Consider the following 20454-nt stretch of genomic DNA (forward strand, 5'->3'; position numbering starts at 1 on the left):
CCAGCCCTAAATCAACCCCCCAAATTTTTTTAAAAAATGAACCATAACATACCAAAGCAAGTAAAACTTAAAATATCACATGGCATGGTTCATTCAGCATATTTTTTGTAGATGAGAAGAATGATCACATAGTGGGTGCATATTGGAATAAATCCAAAGACAGGTCACATATTACTGCCTCTACTACTAAGGTTTTACCCATGAATGCAAGCACAGGAGTAATTCCTGGATCAGCAAAATTACTGGAGTATGAGGGAAGCAGGATAAACAAGCTGACTCTCGTTTACTTTTTTTCAGTCTATAGGGCTTGAAGGTTTTCAATCTAGAATTTAGATTGTTCCAGGTCTTCAATGCTTCAGTTCAGGACTGGCTTTGACAGACCCACAAATGATGAAAATGTGACATAATAATTAGTTGTGCTTTGCATCCAGAATATCCACCTTTGTGACACATATGTAGCTTTATGTATAAATATCATCTTAGAAGGTTCCTTCGCAAATGAAAAATGATGTTTTCCCAACCAAACTCTGTGCATTCCCTCCCCTTAAATTAGGTAATCTACTTTGCATAGATTTTCAGTGTACAGTGGACCCTCGACTTACGGAATTAATCCGTATTGGAACGGTGGCTGCAGGTCGAAAAGTCTACAGGTCAAGGCTCCATTGACCTACAATGGATTGAAAACTGATTAATCCGTAGCCAGCCGTTTTTGTTCCATTTTGTTTTGTTTTTTTCCGGTCTGTAGGTCAATTCTCCGGCTGCAAGTCGAACCTAAATTTTGCGGCCAGAGAAGTCTGTAACTCGAAAAGTCTGTAAGTGGAGCCGTCTGTAAGTCGAGGGTCCACTGTAGTATGTAGTAGACTCTAAATGTGTGTGTGTGTGTGGGGACTGAGGTATGAGAGAAAGAGGAAAGGTGGGGGCGAGAAACACAATTGGATTGTGACCCAGTGGCCGTTAATCTAACACTGGTCTCCCCTGGTGTTGAGTTATTCTATCCTTCACGCATTCAGGTTAACCCCTTTAAAAGGTTCCCAGCGTGAGGCCTTCTTAAATTGTCTTATTGTCTCTTTCCCCCCACAGGGATCTGGCTTCCCCCCATTTCCATTCAAGATGCCATGTTCTTAAACTAAACGATTCAGATCTCAAAGTGCAACTGAACCTTAAAATCATTCTGACTGACTTCATGGGGAGTCTTGCCCACACCCAGAAGTTTCTAGAGGCCCCCGCACAGAAATACTGAGAGGGAGACTGCTCGACTCCCAGTCATGGCCATGAATGGAAGGGAAGCTGGTATGAAATGGCACTTGGGTGGGCTTGGTGGGGTGCCTGGGTATGAAAGAGCACTATTCTGTATCCTCCATATCTTGACCCACCATATCACCTACCTATTCCCCACCCACAAATGATAAACACTGATGGTAATCAATAGACAGGCCAACCGTTGAATTATCTTAAGAATGCTTTTGGTCTGCACCATTAATTTGCTTCCAATGAAAGGCTGGAAACCCTAGTAGGGTTCTTCAGGTATGTGAGTTATTCAAGGAACAGTTTACTAGTCCAGCCACCAGACAGACCCATAGGTTGCTGGGATCTAACTCCCACCACGTCTCACCATTAGCTCTGGTGGCTCTCCTTGGCCCTCTCCCCAACCCTCAGGATGTAAAGAAGTGTGAATCGTTCCATGGGGCCTGGCTGTAGAGAAGGAGATGGACCTTTAGCGTGGCGCTCAGGACTAAGATTAGATGGCATTTTAAATTGTATTCCCAACTGCAGCATATCTTCCTTAGAGAGATTTGCCTCCTACCATCCTCACTGATCTTCTTTCGGCACCAGACAGGCCCCTGATGTTAATTCACTACAGTGGTGCCTCACTTTATGATTGCCCCGTTTAACAACGAAAACGCATTATGACAAACTTTTGCGATCGCTCTTGCGATTTCGCTGGAACGAATTAATGTCGTAATGCGAGGCACCACTGTATATGGTTTTCATGGCCTGGGTACACTTTGTCTTTTTTTAATCTTAATGTTCTGCTGTAGAGATGGGCATGAACTGCTGATTCCTTCAGTGGGCTGGTTGCACAGGCGTTTGGTGCTTCTCTGGGCCCACCGGAGGAGATGGGACAGGGAAACACCGAACACCCGTTTGGCAGATAAATGAACCAACATGAATCACCAAATCGGCAGTTTGTGCCCATTTCTATTCTGCAATTATATTGTTTGAGTTCTTTTACCCCTGAGTTTGTTTTAGCTTTTTTCTTATTTGCCGCCTCCTTGGTCTGTTAAATTTCTGTTTTCTTTTTCTTTTTTTGTAAATTGCATTTTATTTTGATTGTATATTTGGAGTTATAGATCTTATTGTTTCAGTCTGCACTGTATACACTGCCCGCATTAGTAGTAGCACGCATTCCTCCAGGCTGCAGGGTCATTTTTACACAAAATTTGTTTACCAATCACAATACTGTACTTCATCTAGAACACTTGAATAACAATGACAGTGGTGGTGTATTTACAAATAATACTTTCCCTTTGCCCATCTTGGAAATTGTTCTAGTGAAAAAACTCCTTAAACTAGACAGACTCCTACTTTTAAAAATCAAGTGTCATTTATTTTAAACAGCAACAAAACCAAAATCCGTTTAAGTGTCCAAGATTATCTATGTTTCACTTTGGCTTTTTCTGTACCATTCTATGCAATGCCTCCATTAATAGCTGCAATTCTTTTTAAGTTTCAGAATACAAACTTACCACTACTGGGCTCATTGTAGTATTGGCTGATGTAGTTGTTCATATCATCTTTGACCATGGCTTCTAAAAATGCAAAACAGAAAACCGCGAACAAGTTGGCTTCAGTAACAATTGTCCAAATGTCTGCTTGATTACTAGGTTTTCAACAAATGATTCAGCAAGACCAAAACCTGCACAGACCAAATATCTTACTTCGTGCAGTTTGGAGACAATGAAGCCTTTTTTTCATCATACATGTCTCAGGGATCTCATTGGCTTTACAAAAAAAAAAAAAAAAAGGTGGTGTATGACTGGAAAGGATGTGGGACAAGTGGAAAACATGAAGCAACCAAAATGATCAAGGGGCCAAGTCTTAAGATTACAACATTGGGGTCCTCTTAATTTTGACATGATAAGAGGTGTGCAAAATTATGCATGTTGTGGAGGGGAAAAAACGGGATAGGAGGTATTCACCCTCGCTCATAATACTAGAACCTGGAATCAATGGATAAATACAGACGGCCGGAAATTCAGGGTTGACCATTTATTCTTCACACAGTGAGTGCATGGTTAAACCTTGGGGTTTTCTATCCGAAGATGTGGTGATGACGGCAAAATTGAATGATTTTAAAATCTAATTAGACGAATACATGGAGGATTCCATCATGTGCCTACTAGACCGCTACACTTCATCTCTAACCCTGGAGGCAATGCAACTTGCATGCCAGTGACTTGGGAATGGGGGCAGGAGGAAACCATGGTCCTTATGATCTACTTGTGGGTCTCACCACCGTGAGAGCAAGAGCCTGGACCAAATAAGCCTCCCTTGATCCATCAGGCTTTTCTCTTGCAAGGCCACTCAACAGTCATAATAATTGATCTTTCTCCACCTCGTTGACAATTGCACAGACTCTTGTTCTGGAAGGATCCCAAACACTTTACAAGACAGAAACACACGCACGCTCCTCCACAAAGGCCAAACACTCTGCCCGTACTTCACAGTGCACCGGAAAGCAACGCCATGGCACTTTAAAAAAATAATAATGAAATAAGCAGTGTAACTTCGGCTGAAGTTACTGTTTTTTCCAGGGGAAGTACCCATTTTAGCGGGTACTAAAAGGTTCCAAAGCAAAAAATGAAACAGGCCAAGCGTTTCCGCATGATGCCGAAATGAAAGACATGATTGTTGGGTTATGAAAACTACCAATATCTTGTTTAGAAAGCGCACGCAGCAAGAACACCCAAGCTGGAAAGCAACCTGATCTGCCCACTTTGCGGCGTATCGCATGGCTTAAAAGCATCCTCTCCTTTTAAGCGTTCTTTTTGATACTGTGTTTCAGAGGTGGGGGGGGGAAGAGAGTACAACCCTCGCCTCCATCCCTCCAAGCCAGATTCCCCACAGCCCCCTGGGTCTCTGTGGCTACAGCCTTGCCTTTTTCACAGCACATTGCGGTTTGCAGGTGAAAGAAACAGATGTTTTCTGTAGCACACTTTCTCCATACAACAAGACCCAAACCACTAAGCGCTCAGTACCTGAAATTGCTGTGCTCCTCAGATGGCAATCTAACCTGACACTGAAAGGGAACATGGCCGCCGTCCTGGTTTCATTGGCTGTTTAAAAGCTTTTTTGGCCTCTGCTGATCTTTAAATGCCTGCAGTCAGAGGTGTGCTTTCGGCTAATGTCTGAGTTTAAAAACAAGCCTCAGTGTCGCTCAAGGCAATACCACTGGATTAGGAGTACATTGCAATGCTTTTTCAGCTATCTGTTTGTTAAAATACACTTCGTTTCAGTCATCCATTATTGATACTATAAATGCCATGTAGTCATCATGGGTAGAGATGGTTAGGTAGACATGGCTACAGAAATGGCGGGGGGGGGGAATTGAGGGGCTGTGCATCAGCCGTCCAACGCTAAAGATGCTGCAGATCAAAGGAAGCGGTGGAATTTCGGAAGGGCTGCCTACTTGCATCACAAAACCTCACAACAATGACCTGTGGCCCTTACCAGAATCAAGCTGTTCAGAATGGAAAATTCGGAAAGGGTAAAGGGAAGCTCCCGAACAGGCTGGCTGACCAAATGTCACATGTTTGACTGAAAGACCTCTAAAATGAGGCCACAGTTGTACTCTATACAGTCAACAAGAACCACCTTCAAACTTGTTACAGCTCTCATCAAAAGAATCCCCAGGCACGTAGGATCTGCAAAAAAATATTTCTTCACACCAGTATTAAAGGACGGTTCTAAATGTCATCTGGAGTAAACTCTAAGAGTTACATTGACTTAAAAAGAAACCTAGCTAGGGGGTGAAAAACATTAGATTAAATGGGAAACCAAGGGCAATGTAAGGGACGGGAGCATTGAAAGCTACATAATCAGAGCCTGGCATTACATATACTGTACTTGTTTATAACGTCTTCTTGCAATAATATATAATGTCTTCATTCACGAAATGTAAGAAAGGCTCAAATGTAGCTGAACCACTTTTACCTTTTCCGATATTACCAATCTCACCAAGCAGAAATAATCTAAAATCAATCAGTGCCTTTGCCAAAACTGAATGTACATCTCAAAACAATTCCAACTCAAGCCCTTGAACATATTTCTGATTTGTAGTTAGGTGTCTATCTTGTCACCCAGAAAAGAAGACATAAACTGAAATTTTCTTGAGGAGAATAAAATGATGAAGAATAACAGCGTTTCCAGATCTAAGGATGACAAAATAATCAATCCCATTCTTGCTGACCACACAGAATGTAGTCACCTGATCATTGTCCTGTCTTTTGAGATCGCTCCCTCTGCTTCTTTATCATACACTTTACTGGCTGAATTGGCAAACTAATATTAAAAAAATCTGCACAGCCATCACCTATGCAGGAGACCATTCTATATAGATCCATGATCCTGTCTTTTTAAAAGGTACAGTTTACGGTTAAGAGCGTCTGTGTTTTTTCCAGCTTGCTAACAACAACCCTTTAAAACAAAACTTTCCATTGCCCCTGTTGAATTCTTCTTGCCAGGACTGAATTTCCAAGACAAGGGTATGATTCTTTCTTTACAGCAAAAATTGTCAGAGACTACAACTTGTTCAGGTTTCCAGTAAACTTAAAAGCTCCAGTGCCAGCACTGCCCATTACTTAGAATTATTAACCAGTACTAGCAAAACGCCAAATCCTTGTTGCTTTAAGAACACAGAAAATGCTCAAATAGTCAGACCACTGTTCTAATGGCCTCAGCATTTTCTAAACCAGTCTTCCCCAAGCTGATCCCCTTCAGATGTTGGCTAGGGCATTATGGAAGCTGTAGCACATATTTGAACAGTATTGGGGATCAAAATGCACCCCCCCCTTAATGAAAACTCATTCCATAGTCTGGCTGCTCTCTCTCTCCACTTCCTACCAAATGTCTATTCTTGAATCATAAAAGCTGTCGTTCTGGAAATGGTAGCCGTGTCAGCCAGTGTAAATGTATCAGGCAAAGAAAATAAATAAATAATTTTTAAAAAAAACCTTCGTCAGACATGCCTGTCATAAAAGCTGAGGTTTCTTCCTAAGTCTGGAGATGCCAGGGATCAAACCTGTGAATTCTTGCATCCAGTAAACATCCTTTATCACTGGGTTTCCTCCAACTGATAGAGGTGGGATAACCTATGCACCTGGCATATGTAGTTCCCTTTTCTTCACAGAAATTAGACTTTTAAAAATGTGTATTAGATGTTAACAAGATACACAAAAAGAGGAAATCCTTGACCATTGGTAGAAAGAGCTTTTTAAGTATTAGTATAGTAATCTCAAAAAATCAAACCCACTTTTTGGTTAATATTGAAAGGCAAAATATTTGGACATGAGAATGAGGTCACCTGTTGATATTAGCATTAGAAATCACATCTGGCAGAGAAAACAAAAGCCTGATGCTTTTGTTATCACCACTGCCCCCAAGTGGCACATTTTGTTGTTGGCTTCTTTAAAAGTGGTTTTTTTGGGAGTTTCGGTTATCTTGCCTGGCTCTGTCCAGATCCTAGACTTTGCTTCCTGATAGGAGATGATGGGATTTGCAGTCTAACATATTGGAGTCGTGATGGTTCCAAAGAGGCATTTTACTCATCTTTCAAACATTGAGAATTATTTAAAAGAAATTGCCATAAACACTTGAAAAATGCCTCTAAATAAAGGTATACATGTCCTTAACTTTAAAAGGACTACATAACCTGATATACTCCACCCCAAAGGAATACTGGCATTCTCATCATGTGGCTTTTGAAATGTAATGCCATTACATTCTCTTTAAAACCTTGTTTTGATTCATTACTTCTCACATCTAAGATGGATATTTGTACACAAGTAAAGCTATTATAGCCACTAAAGTAAATAATTCTCTTTGTCCCATTACTAAATAAAGTATTTTACAACTCACTGTTAATACAACAGACTCAGCAATGTATAAAGGCAAGGCTTACAAGACTCAGTCGGTTACTTGATCTATAGTTCAACTAAATAAGGTGCCCTGTTATTTGGGCAGTATTTCTAAACATCTGTTTTTGGTACCTGTCACACTTACTCCCAACCTTTGTATAAAAACACTCAGATGACAAACTAACTCAAATAATTAAGGCTTCTTTAATAACTCAGTGAGAAAGCAAAGCAAAGTGTGCTGCTTACATACTGCCCCATAGTGCTTAAAGCTCTCTCTGCCAGTCTACAATTTAATTATGCAGGCTACACATCCCTCCCCCCACACACACACAGTGAGCTGGGTACTCAATTTGTCAATCTCAGAAGGGATGGAAGGCTGAGCAATCTTGAGCCAACTACCTGAGCCTGTCAGGATTGAACTCAGCTCATAAGCAGTACCGCAGTTTAACCAGAAGGCTCCTTAGCACCAAAGAACAAGTTAACAGGTGCTATTGTAAAATAAATGATTATTCTGCCTCCTCTTTTTCCTCTTCTATTGATTAATGTTTTTATAGTATCTCAAGTATGATGGACTAATCTTCCAATGTAATAATCCTTTTGGTTAATTTTTCTAATGTAACATATTAATTTATCATTGACTCTGTACTCTATATTTTCTATACTTTATAATCCATTATCCATAAATGATTGAATATTTTTAAAATGTTCCAAAGTACATCTTCGTTGGAGACTGAGAAACCTCTTTTTCCATATAGTTTTCTCTTTTATTAAGCTAAGATTTGTCACTGATGCATCAGCTTTGCTTAACACACAGCCTAATGTCATTACTCTCTCATTTCTGGCTGCCTTACTGTGACTTCGCTTAATAAGCTAACTAGATGTCTCCGGAGACAACATAATAAACACGCATTTAGAAGTTCCAGGGACTTGGTCCTATACCACAGTAATTGTTTTAGAGGAAGATGAGACAATGTCCCACGGCTGTATGAATGAACAAAGGAAAAAAAGGGAAGTAGGATAGCAAACAGAACAAATCTGGAGTAAATTATTCCCAATGTGCTCCACACAAAAGGATCTTGTTTAAGTGTGCTTAAAAAGCAGGAGATTTTCTCTTCATCTGTGCCAAAGGTCCACATTGTAGGACTTGTGTCCTAATAGTTAAACACGTTAGAACTACATATTCGCAAATGCGTTTAAAAATGAATGAAAGAAAAAAAAGTCCACAGGAAGAAGATGTAGGATTTTAATAGCACCTTATGGAAAAGATTAAAGGATCCTAAACAAAATATTAACCATGAGCCACTGCGATCTGAGCATTCCATGCAGGCATGAACTTTTTATCTCTAAGCTTTAAAAGGAGTTTTATAGGAACAGACTTAACAGAAAAAAGCGAGGGGAAGATTGAGTCTGTTTGGCCTGTAATATATTGCACTTTCTTTCAAACTAAAAAAAGAGGAACCTGCTCAAAGTTATCATTTTAGAAAAAGGCAGTGCATATCCTCTGTAAATACTAATGGACCCACTGAATCAATGGGATTTATGGAACTGTTGACTTAATTGATTAGTGGATCTGTTCTTGTTGGAACCCGAATAGGATACTGGCCCAATGAGGACTGATTGATTGATTTATAATATGTTTACCCCGCCCGCCTTTCTCCTTAAAAAGGACCCAAGGCAGCTTACATCATTAAAAGCCAACATTTAAAAGCTAAAAAACAATAGGTATACAAACTCAGTTGTTTAGGTCTCTGGTTGAAGAGCCAGAAGTTGGGAATTAAATTCCCCCACTGTGCCTCCTTGACAGAAGCTGGACTCGATGATCCATAGGATCCCTTCCACCTCTGCTGTCCTAAGATGATCATGATAAAATATTGTGAACAATCAAAGAAATGCCACACTAAAACCAGGAAGCAAAATCAACACCAAAACCAAATTCAAAGCAAGGAGGCACAACAATCCATATTAAAAAAAACCCTCTAAAGGTTTCGGCACCAGATCAAAACCTTCCTGTTCCAGAAGGCTTTTAATTGAAATAACATCAACTGTGTAGGTCCTGATAACAATTTTTAGAGTATGTATTTTAATTGTATTTTAATCATTTTATCTTTTGTTGTATTTTTATTGTTCCAGAAGGCTTTTAATTGAAATAACATCAACTGTAGGTCCTGATAACAATTTTTAGAGTATGTATTTTAATTGTATTTTAATCATTTTATCTTTTTATCTTTTGTTGTATTTTTATTGTGTTTTAATTGTTGTAAGCTGCCCAGAGACCTTTGGGTAGAGTGGGTGGCATATAAGTTAAATAAATAAATAAATAAATAAAATAAAATAAAGGAAAGGCTGTCTAAGGAGAAAAGTCTTCGCTTGTCTGCAGAAGGACCACAAAGATGGGACCAGCCTAGGTTCTCATGGGAGGATGTTCCAAATTTTGGGAGTAGAGACAGAGAAGCCCCTCTCCCATATCCCCACCAAACGCCCCTTTGAGGGTGGTGGGACTGAGAGAAAGTAATATATTGCACTAGCCAGACTTTCAAACTGAAAAAAAGAGGAACCTGCTCAAAGTTATCATTTTAGATATGATAACTAGAGTCATGCTGCCTCTTAAGCATGGAGATTTCACAGATACAATCTCCCTGCTGAATGTATTCATCCCTATTTTGAGCTCACTAATCTGTGGTCGTGTTTCAAGGCTGCTACCTCTTCTGGCAGGAATCCCAAATGTCCGCGACATGTTGTGTATCCTTTGCCTATCTGAAATGTGTTGTCCGGCTTCATTAAAAGTTCTGAAGAGTCAGCAGTTGAACTGCCTCAAAAGAATGACTTAAAGACAAATGTATATTCAGCCTGTCCCAATATGAAACTACTTTATAAGTTCTACCGCCAGCTGGTCCATTAGAAACTATTCAGAATCTGTAATAGAAGAACATGTTTTACTAGGATTAACTAACAGGAATTGAAATCGTGCATTCTCCTGAACTGTTCTGAAGGCTCATTGTTAAAAATGTTTTTATTTAATATCTTGCCTGAAAATCTGTATTTCGGTACAGATTTGGGTATGGATTTATTTTAAATCTGCAGAAATGAGACAGATTGGATTTAGGAACAGACCTGTAGAGCAGTTATATGGACTTGAGAATGAATAGGTCTACCCAACCCTAGATGGTCCTATGGTAAAGGATTGCTTTTTTGGACTGGAAAGTAAAACAGGGTGAAAAGCAGGCGAAAATAAAAAGCACATGCAGTTTATATTAAACGTTACCTGTACCTACTGCACTGCTGATGGCTGTGGCGTGTGTCACGTGATACTGAAGCTTTAAGGACTTCCACTGTTGCACAAAGCCCCATGTAAACACAACGGTGCAAACCCAAGGGGCTCCCCCTGGAGCTGTAACTTATAGATTGCTCCATAAAAATATCATTTGGAGGGACAGGGTGGAGAGAGAAAGAGAAATCAACAGGAGTCTAATATTTCTCTTGGAATTTTGCAACCCTTCACGGTCAAAGAGCCCATGCTGAATGTCGCCATTGTTTCTTAGGGTTGGGGAAATATAATTGGCTTGAGAGAGAGTATCCCATTTCTCTCGAATTAGGTAGTTCAGCTCACTAAAAGCCCATTGTTCAAGGCAGAACGGAGGGTCTCCGAACCCGGAAGAGAACTCAGGGGCCAGACTTTGCAAGGCATAGCATAACTCTGCCTATTTTATATCTCTGTCTTTCCAAGCACACCGAGGAACATTTCACCCTTCCCAAAGGCTGCAGCATAATCATGAATGCCCTGGATGTACTGGAGGGCTAAATATTGGGTAGTTTCTGACATGAGAAGGTTGAGGCAGATGAGGATATGTCACAGAGGTCTCCAGGGCAAAGCAGCCTTGAAACCTAAGTACGGGATTTTAGTAGTAATGGCAATCTCCTGAGGACAGGCAGTGATTCTTGCTCTTGGCATGTCACAGAGATATGGGGGCATAAAAACTCCCTCTCATTTATTGAACTTATGTATTTGGTTCCCCTGCAATGAATAATGCTGACGTGCCCGGTGTTTCGGTTCTAGATGCTCTTTCTGGAACGCAGACAGTCCATGCTCTGGAACAGACAAACTGCAAAAACAGCACCAGGGCTCATAAAGAACCAGCAGGCACTTAGGGGGAACACGCCGTGAAATTCCCAAGAGCCCCTGGGGCTATCAATATGAAAGTACTAGGCACTCCCTATAGTCAGGACCAGCATGTCTCAGGTATCTTTGACTCTGTTAGGGAGCTTATCTTATCTTTCATTAAACACCTTGAGGAGATAGAGAGAGATTTGGTAGGAAGAGAGGAGACTCAAACTATGAGATGAGCTTCCCCAAGAAGTGTGTTTGTACCCCTTGCTGCCCATTTTTAAAGTAGGAACACAAGACCATCGATTGTTTCAACCAATTTTATTAAGTTAAAGCCTTTTTGACTGATTCATTTGTCCTGCATTGTTTTAATTGTCTGCTGTACTACTGTACAATGTTATTTTTAATTTTTATGCAGTTTCATTTCTTTTGTTCACTTTGTCCTCTAAGATCTAAGCAGGAAGTAAGGGTCAGAATCCTACTGCTTGGAAAAGTAACACTCCAAGTTGCATGCTTGGACAGTGCAAAGTTTAGCTCTGGGGGAATCTATAGGAACCTACGAGATGCAGGATCCATGACTGAGCTCCATCTTTAGATCAATCTCTGCAGGCAGTGCAATAATGAAGAAGCACCACATCCTGCCATGAGGTCCATATCCTGAAAGCATTTACTGGGCAAACTAATTGTTACAGATATCATTTTGAGATATGCCTTAAATTAATGCTTTCTTGAAGTAAGCCTTTATTTGGAACCTCTGAACCATGGAGGGGTTGGGGATTCTTTTTCTTTAAGTTATGAAGTTGAACTTCTCTCTATTACTGGTTTTACTTTTACTGCTTATCTCATATCCCATACCCTCCCCAGTTTTCAGTCTTTAATTGTATTTTTAATATTCAGTCACTCTGAATGGGCTTTTGTACGAGAGAGAGAGAGAGAGAACGTGTGTGCATGTGCATGCGTGTGCATGAGTGCGTGTATTGAAAAAAATAAATAATTTATGCTGGCGATGCCATTAAGTAGTTGTCACAAACCTTATGACTCATCCTTTCACTATTTCATTCCACTTATTTAGTTATATCCTGGTATAGCTATGTATTTTCAAAGCTGCAGAAATGTTATGCTTAATTTATACTTCCAAGAGACCAAATTAAAAGATAAGCATACATATTCAGAATCAGTACCTAACACAGGAAAACTTTTTTATGCATTTGACATATTCAGACCACTATGAAAAACATCAGGAAAAAAAATACAGTCCAAATGACACTGCTGTCTATGGCAAAACTCTCCTCTATTGGAGCAGTTCTAATATGTACCCTGACTCTCTATTGATATACTTGAAAATGAAGTTCCAATGATTTTACTATGACTTGTTTCTAAGCAGGCCACAAATGCTAAGCATGCTTAAGTGTACTACTAATGTAATGTAAAGACATTCAGAAATGATTTATCTGGCTTGCAAATTGGCCATGTTTTATGCATGACCAAGACTCCACGAAGGAGATGCAAACACTATGTGCTTGTGGCAACCTGGAAACATAAAGTCTAGAAAGTATAAAAGTTTAAGGCCGACTCTCAGAAGCACAATCATTTCAGCAGCTCTACTTAGAAGTATGCATCACTCTTGTCCATTCCTAATGTAACCCTCGAGGAACACATGCATAAATTATAAAAGTATCCTCGTGAGGAAAGCACTAAGAAACCTTATTAAAAAGGGGCAAATGAATTAAGGAGGTTTGATGCAAACTCCGTTTAGAACACGGCAGGCCAATGTAATAGGATTTGTTCATACAAAACAACAGAATTACTTTGAAAGAAAGACAAGGTGCAAGAACTATATGTAAGATTCTATCCTAACCACGAGCTTCACACTGCTCTGCAATAACGTAGTAGGAAGTTGACAAATCTGAAGAGCATGACTTTGTCAACTAGGAAACAGAAAAACAAAAAGGAAATCCAAGTGCTGACTGTGCTCAATCCAATCATACAATCATTGGTGCCTTAGCTACTGATATGTCGCATCAAAAATTCAAAATATTCTCATACGTACTAAAAACAAAGTAAGCAAGTTCCGGTCTAAAATTCAGGTGAACACCCCTTCTCAAACAAAGGAATAATGGGAGTTATTAGTTGATCATGAATTTGCATCCACCTCTGTAACTCCCTGATGGCCTTAGATTTCCCTTTAATATCTTACGCAGAGGCTAATTAAAAACTGTGGGTGAGAGGCACAGAGAAAACCATGGGGCACGCAGAAAAGATACACACCAAGGAGTACAGTGCCTTTCCACGCCTGTTTGTGTGATTTAGCAAGGTGGCAGGCATCTTTATTTCACTCAAAGAAGTAAACTGTATGGGCTCCTGTCCACTTTTTGAAGTACAGTAGGACCCCCTATCCATGGGATCACTATCCGCTGATTCATTTATCTGATACCTGAAAATACTTAATTTAAAAAACCCCAAAACATGTACAGTATTTATACACATTTCCATGGTGTATTTATCAGAACTGGCCACTAGAGAAAGCCAGAGACCATGCAATGTATAGTGTTTGATACTTCTGTATGTTTTGGCATCTGCAAGGGCCTTGGAACTGATCCCCCACAGATGCCGTAGACCTATTGTCTACGTATCTGAGATCAAAACTGGTTCGGGCAAAACACTAAGGCTAGCCCAAGCCATTCTGGAGCCTGAGCCGAAAGGCCAGATAGCACCACCACTCCCAGTTCTAGTAACAGAAGCCGACCAGAATAGGAGCTTCCCCCACCCTATTACCCAGCACCTACTTAATAAGCCTCCTAATGGTAGAGTCAAGTATCCAATGCTCTCAGTTCCTAAAATGTCAGCCACTGGGACATCCTCTGGCCGCACGGCCCCAACGGACACCTCCTAGGGCCCACAGATGTCCTATACAGCTCCAATGAAATGAATGGAGGTGGCTGATGAGCAGTTCTCAGGGGGACTCTTTCAGTAAGGCTAAAGCCAGGTCTGTAACTCACCCCGAGGAGGCCGCATTTCCATGACATTCTCCGTTGCCTCGTCATCAGAATCGCCTCCAGCAGCTACAACTTTGTACCGGTTGCTGGTCTGCTTGTTCAGAAGGTGAGGGGCCTGCAGTGCGGCTTCTCTCTCAGCGGCCAAGTCCAGATCTTGCTGAGCTAGGTGAGCTCTCAGCTGCCTAATTTCAAACTGAAGCCAGGGTAGACAGTGCGGGGAGAGGAAAGGATGAGCAGAAGACAAAAATGAGCAGCAGTGCAGAGATATATTTCACCATGGGTATGTCTGTGCGTAGGAGCCATTTATTCAATGATTAACATCCAAGCAATGTTCTTAAAAGGGCATTAAAAATTAGTACGAGCACTTTCCCAGCCTTTTGTACAACAGCTATTACATCAGTCTGATACAAATTCCCAACATTCATGTGTTTGTGCTTAGCACAGGCTGTGCTGCCGTGTGGAAAGTGCAAGGTGTTAGGTTTCACAATGACAAAAGCAGTAACTGCTAACTTGCAACTTTTAAGAACATAAGCTTTTTTGGAATAGAGCCGATTCCATCAGATTCCTGAAAGGTTGCCCCAGTTGGTAGGTACTTACCTGCAGCCAGAGAAAATCAAGCATATGTGCATGAGTAGATACTGGACAAAAGACCACGAAAATGCAAAAAAGGGCAATCTCTACCCCATGGCCTTCTGTCTATGAGAAAACTGACTGCCACCAGAATGAATAGCCTTATTTCTGGGGTTAGTGTTCTCATTGAGAAGAAACAGTTTCCAGTTGCAACATTACCTATAGGATAACATTATGAAACCAAGAGATATTATTTTGTGTAACTTAAAGACTGTACTTTGATGTCTGATAACCACTCTGAGGGTTGGACAACATCGGCTCAGTACAGGCCTCCTAAAAGACGGACAGAAGGTGTCTCACAACTTTCATTTGATTTTAAATTACCAGACTCAAACTTGGAAGCAAAGAGTTACAAACAGTTACCTGAAACATGTGTTTCTTTCAATAACAAGGGGATTAATAACGTCAGAACTCAAAAGTAGTCTGGTTTCTTTACTAGTGTAACAAGTTCTGTTTTCTATAATAAGTCATGGTTTAAGGACATTTTTGAGACATTCTAACATTAACTTTTTAAAAAATTTTAAAAAGCCTTAGTATATCCTAAGTGAAACAGAAACTGAAACAAGAAATCAGCAGTAAATGATTAATATGAAATACGATGTACAGTATATTTTTGTATGCATACAAAAATACTGCACATTGACTCTCTTGTAATACTTTCAGTGTAATTCATATGTAACTTGTCCGTTTAATCATCCTACCGTGTTTTCTCGAAAATAAGACAGGGTCTTATATTAATTTTTGCTCCAAAAATGCATTGGGGCTTATTTTCAGGGGATGTTTTATTTTACAGTCATGTCATCCTCTTCTGGTTGCTGCACAAGGGTGGAAGGTGGGGTTTCACTTAATTGGGGTTTATTTTGCAGGTAGGGCTTATATTACGAGCATCCTGAAAAATCATACTAGGGTTTATTTTCAAGTTAGGTCTTATTTTCAGGGAAACAGGGTAGCAGATTTCACCATATATGTACTTATGAGAACATGTATAATTTTCTCTAAAATTAGTTGATAAATGGACAATGCTGGTCACAGAAATCACCTTATTAACCCCAGTCTGTTGGCTCTTATCTGACTTGTTAATTTGGCCAAGAGTGCCAGTGATTATATTCCATCATCTCAACAGATATCTCTTTCAGTTGATTTCTGAGCTGCTGTCCAAAGGGAGGTAAATGATAGCACTCTTTTTTTATTCCACCATAGGAATAACAGTTCTGGCAGCATTATTATGAGTTGACTTGGGAATTTTACTTCTTTCCTGAAAGCCTTCTGACGGGAAATTTAGCCTTTGAGAACAACCATTACATGTGTAGATATGTGCCCACATTTTTACATGCTTGCCAGCATCTGGAACTCACGTTTTGCTATCTGTAGCTGTCCTGCACTGGCATTACTACCAGCCGTGTATTGGTCTGAAGTCCTTCTCTCTATCTTTGGCAAAGATTGACTGTGAAGGCACCGTACTCCTTATTTTATCCCATACACTGGCTGAAATCCTGTTCATAGCCTACGCCCTTCAAGAATTGTGGCAGAAACACTTTGTTTACCAGAGAGGAATGGACTGGCTTATGTTATGAACAGGATTTCAGTCACTGAGGGTTGCTATTTTCAGGTGCCAAGTTCTTAAGAGTTCTTCAGTTTTATCATATTAGATACTCATAAGAATGAGCACAGGTAGTGAAGTTTTTCCTAGCTGCAATAAATAAAAGGGCCAATTATGAAATCTCTCAATGCACCTATCTCCCTGTAGTCCCTCTCGTTGTTTTTACTGTATACTCTTTTAATGTATGGGTCATATGACTGCAATAAACTTACTTACTTACTTACTTGCTTGCTTATAAGAATGCTGAATATTTTAGCTGCCACACATCTCAAGCTTTTTCTAGCTGTTAACATCGCAGTTTCGAATTGGGTTAAAGACATCAAGTTTTATTTCTAAATTTTAGCATTAGCAAAAAATTTGCTACATGCCATATTTGAAAACAGTTGTGCTTCTCCAGTGACATATTATCTAATCTGTACCTTTATTTTTAGTATTGGTCATTATAGACATCCTTTATGTTTGTGCAACCTTAGTTTCCCACTTACTAAGACTGCATTTGATCAATATGGAAGAGTTGGTGGCTATTGTAAGGGGACCTTATAGGAAAGAGACAATGTTCTAATACCAGCATTTCTATGTTGTGCCATTTAGGCTTTTAAAACCCATCTGCCTTCCAGTACTTCGCTGTAATGAAATTGCTTTAATTTGTTGTGTCTAACTGCCGGAAGCTTCTATATCAATCAAATTCGCACCCTCATGGTTGCAAATAATTTATAATGTTTGTTTCCATCGAAATGCCGTAAAATATTTTTTTTCTTTAGAGTAAAAGGAGTATTGAAATACCATATTGTAACACCTGAAACAAGAACATTAACTTTGGGAATCGTACTATTTTTGTTGCTGCTCTTTCTCATCAAGATGACTGCAATGTTGTTGATCATTCATTTATGTTACCATTTGCTGGTACAGGAATTTAAAATTTAACTTAATGCTATTACCCACAAACTATGGCAAGCAACTACCTACAACCTGATGTAACTGCTGGTTATCAGGATGCTTAAATAGTCAGGGGTTCTTCTTTATCATATTTTTGGGCTACAATTCTGGATTTGTGGTGATTGATCAGCAGTTTTGTGTATGTTTCAAATTATTCCATTACTTTCATGATCTTAGGGATTTTGACCATTGGTTTTGCTGCCATCAGTGTCATGTTGTGAAATTTCAGAGGTTACCTTCCGGAATAAACACTGAAATTAGCAAGGCTTCAGAAAAGTGGTTTTGCTACCATCTGGTGACCAAATAGTAAAAATGCAGCTCGGCCAGCTTTGCTTCTCTCTATGGAGAATCCGATCAAGTACTTGCATGCAGAAGTTAGCACGGAACTTCGTGGTTAGGATTTCCACAAGATCAGCTGAGTTTCAGACTACTAATTTTCTAGCAAGAAATATCACTGCACCCCACCCCCTCAATTAGGCCACTGGGGAGGGGAGGAAGGAAAAGTTGGAAGACAAGCACCATATTTTTAGGGTAAAACAACTGGTCTGGTCCTCTTAATCCTCAATTCTCTCTTCCCTGATCTACTTCTTGGTACATTATTCCAGGTGTTGGAGCTCTTTTAAAAAATCAAGCTAAACTGGATTTTGAAAAGACTGAAGTTTGCCCTCATTCACACTAAAACTGCAAAGCTTCTTGTCCTCTATTAGTTTCGTGAACAGATTTTTGTAGCCCTCTGAAAACATTTTCTACTGTTTCTTTCTCATACCAGAAACAGATGCAAGAAATACTACTTTCTCCTTTATCAATTTGCCCATCCTTTAATCTCAGCTTTGGAGGCGATGCAGTGCATCCTGCCTCTATTACAGATATGATACATTGGTACAACAGAGATAACCTTTCAAAAAGAGCAGTGATACTATAAAACACCCCTCCCATGGGAATATACAGCTCTTTCTGTCTCCCTTTCTTACATGGGTATTTAATATGCATTATCTTTGAGCAAACCTTTGATGCAGCATTTTAAGGTCGCCTGCTAGTTTATTCTTCTTCTTTGTAGCGCTTGAATAAATGAACTGGCTACCACAAAATACAGCATGAAAGCCTCAATGGAAGTAAACACTGACAGCTATATCCATGTCAGGAAAGTGTCTGGACAACCCTAACTGCTTTAAATGAGTTTTTTTTTCCTTTTTAAGTTTTTAGATATTTTTGAAGCTGCTCCAAATACTATTTTGCAGAAAGTCAGGGTAGAATGAATAAATACACCCCTATACAGTATCTGTTTGCCTCCTGTCTAAATTCAAGTTACAATCAAATGATCTTGTTACACATAAAACTTTTTTATGTGTGGTTCAGAAAACACAGCAAAAAAAGTGCAAATGCATGTTTCACATTTAGTATGCAATGCATGTTCTTTGTGCATGAGTACAAACAAATCCAAACAATTCTATGAAGCAGATTTCAGAGTTTTATCAGCATATATGTTGCATACTGCATTTGACAATTATTTATAAACATCCATGAAAGGGCAGAGACCAGCATGAGGTTCTAACGATCACCTGTCTTTTAGGACTAGCTTTGAGTGCCCAGTGTGGAGTAGCGGATAGAGTGATGGACTAGGACTCCGGAGAACAGGGTTCAAATCCCTGCTCAGTCATGGACACTGACTGGGGGCATGGAACTGGTAAAACCACTCCTTAAATATCTCAGCTTAACTTGTAAGCCCTATAAGGTTGCTATAAGCTGGTTCTGACTTGACGGTACATAACTATTACACCTACACAAAATGGGTAACCCCATCTTGTCTAGTGTTTTATGCCAAATAGACAGAGCTGGAGCTATCTATCCATGGATTACAGAATTCTCTTTAATGGCCCAAGAACAGGAGATGTTTGGCACAGCCTTGGAGAGATCAACGAACGCTTTAAAACAGAAACCAGCTGCACCAATGCAGCGACAATCATTTAGCTCTACTCTATTAGTCTTCACTGGAATGAATGCCTGCCAAATATTTTTCTGACATTCGGATACCAGCCAGTGTTTATTTCCATTAGTTTGGCAACAATAATTTGGAAAGAGAAAGCAACGCTAGGCGAGAGTTGCAAATGAATGATTTATGGGTTACGGTAACATGCAGATGAGCTCGGCTGTGTTCCAATGCCTGGGTGTTCAGTATAAAAGTTAATGAGAAAAGAAAAGTGGGTAACAAATTTGAGCAGCACAAACAACACAGTCATTAGAAATAGAAGCTGTTTCACAAATTATCTATCATTTTGAAAGGGAACAATAATTCCTCCATGTCTAGTACTACAGTTTTTATTTTTTAAATCCTAAAACCCCAGATTCACCTGGATTGGCTGAGGGAGAAAAGGAAGAAAGAATCACAATACAGTACTGTTGTTCATCTATATAGCTTTGCTCCATGTTAAAGCACTTCCTAAGCACTGTTCTGTTCAACCTCACTCTATTTGGAGAAGGTGTCTCAATGACACAGATGCTGAATTCTCTTATCTTAGATCTGTCTACAAGAAGCCAATCTATAGGGAGTCAAACTAGCTTTGGCCTTTGCCCATCTCATCCAGTACTATTTGAACTGACCGGCAGTGGCTCTCCAGGATAAGAAACAGTGTTCCCCCACCCCACCCCAAACTTCCTTGATAATGCAAAAGATCCCATTAGGGACCCTCTATATGTAAAACGTGTGCTCCTCCAATTAATCTGTACTTCTAATATATGTGTTTTCTGACCCAGCCCCTACAATGCCAAGACTAAAAATTTATAATAATTTACCCATAGTAAATCTTACTGAAGTAAAAAAGGGTCTCTTGTGTGTTAGGTGCCATCACGTCACAACCAACTTACAGCAACCCTAATAGGGTTTTCAAGGAAAATGAAATGTTTAAGGAGTGATTTTACCAGTTCCACACATCTCCAGAATTTCCATGGCCAAGCAGGGATTCAAACACAGGTCTTCTAGTTGGTCACTCTATCTACTACAACACACTGAATACAAAGACATTGAAAGGGGTGTAATTCTTCCTAAAGACTATTCAG

General features: G+C 39.8%; 1 protein-coding gene across 10 annotated transcripts in view; it reads right to left on the reverse strand.

Moving 5' to 3' along the window:
* The window catches only part of TMEM266 (transmembrane protein 266), a 113675-nt gene that overhangs the window by 2111 nt on the left and 91110 nt on the right, over nucleotides 1–20454 (reverse strand). For all 10 annotated transcript variants that reach the window (XM_072982260.2, XM_072982263.2, XM_072982257.2 and 7 more), the window contains 2 exons: nucleotides 14238–14427; nucleotides 2748–2810 (listed from right to left, as the gene is read on the reverse strand). In XM_072982260.2, coding sequence (XP_072838361.2) covers nucleotides 2748–2810; nucleotides 14238–14427 — 253 coding nt within the window. The remainder of the gene's footprint in view (nucleotides 1–2747; nucleotides 2811–14237; nucleotides 14428–20454) is intronic.

This window comes from Pogona vitticeps, chromosome 12 (genome assembly GCF_051106095.1).
Source record: "Pogona vitticeps strain Pit_001003342236 chromosome 12, PviZW2.1, whole genome shotgun sequence".
NCBI lineage: Eukaryota > Metazoa > Chordata > Lepidosauria > Squamata > Agamidae > Pogona > Pogona vitticeps.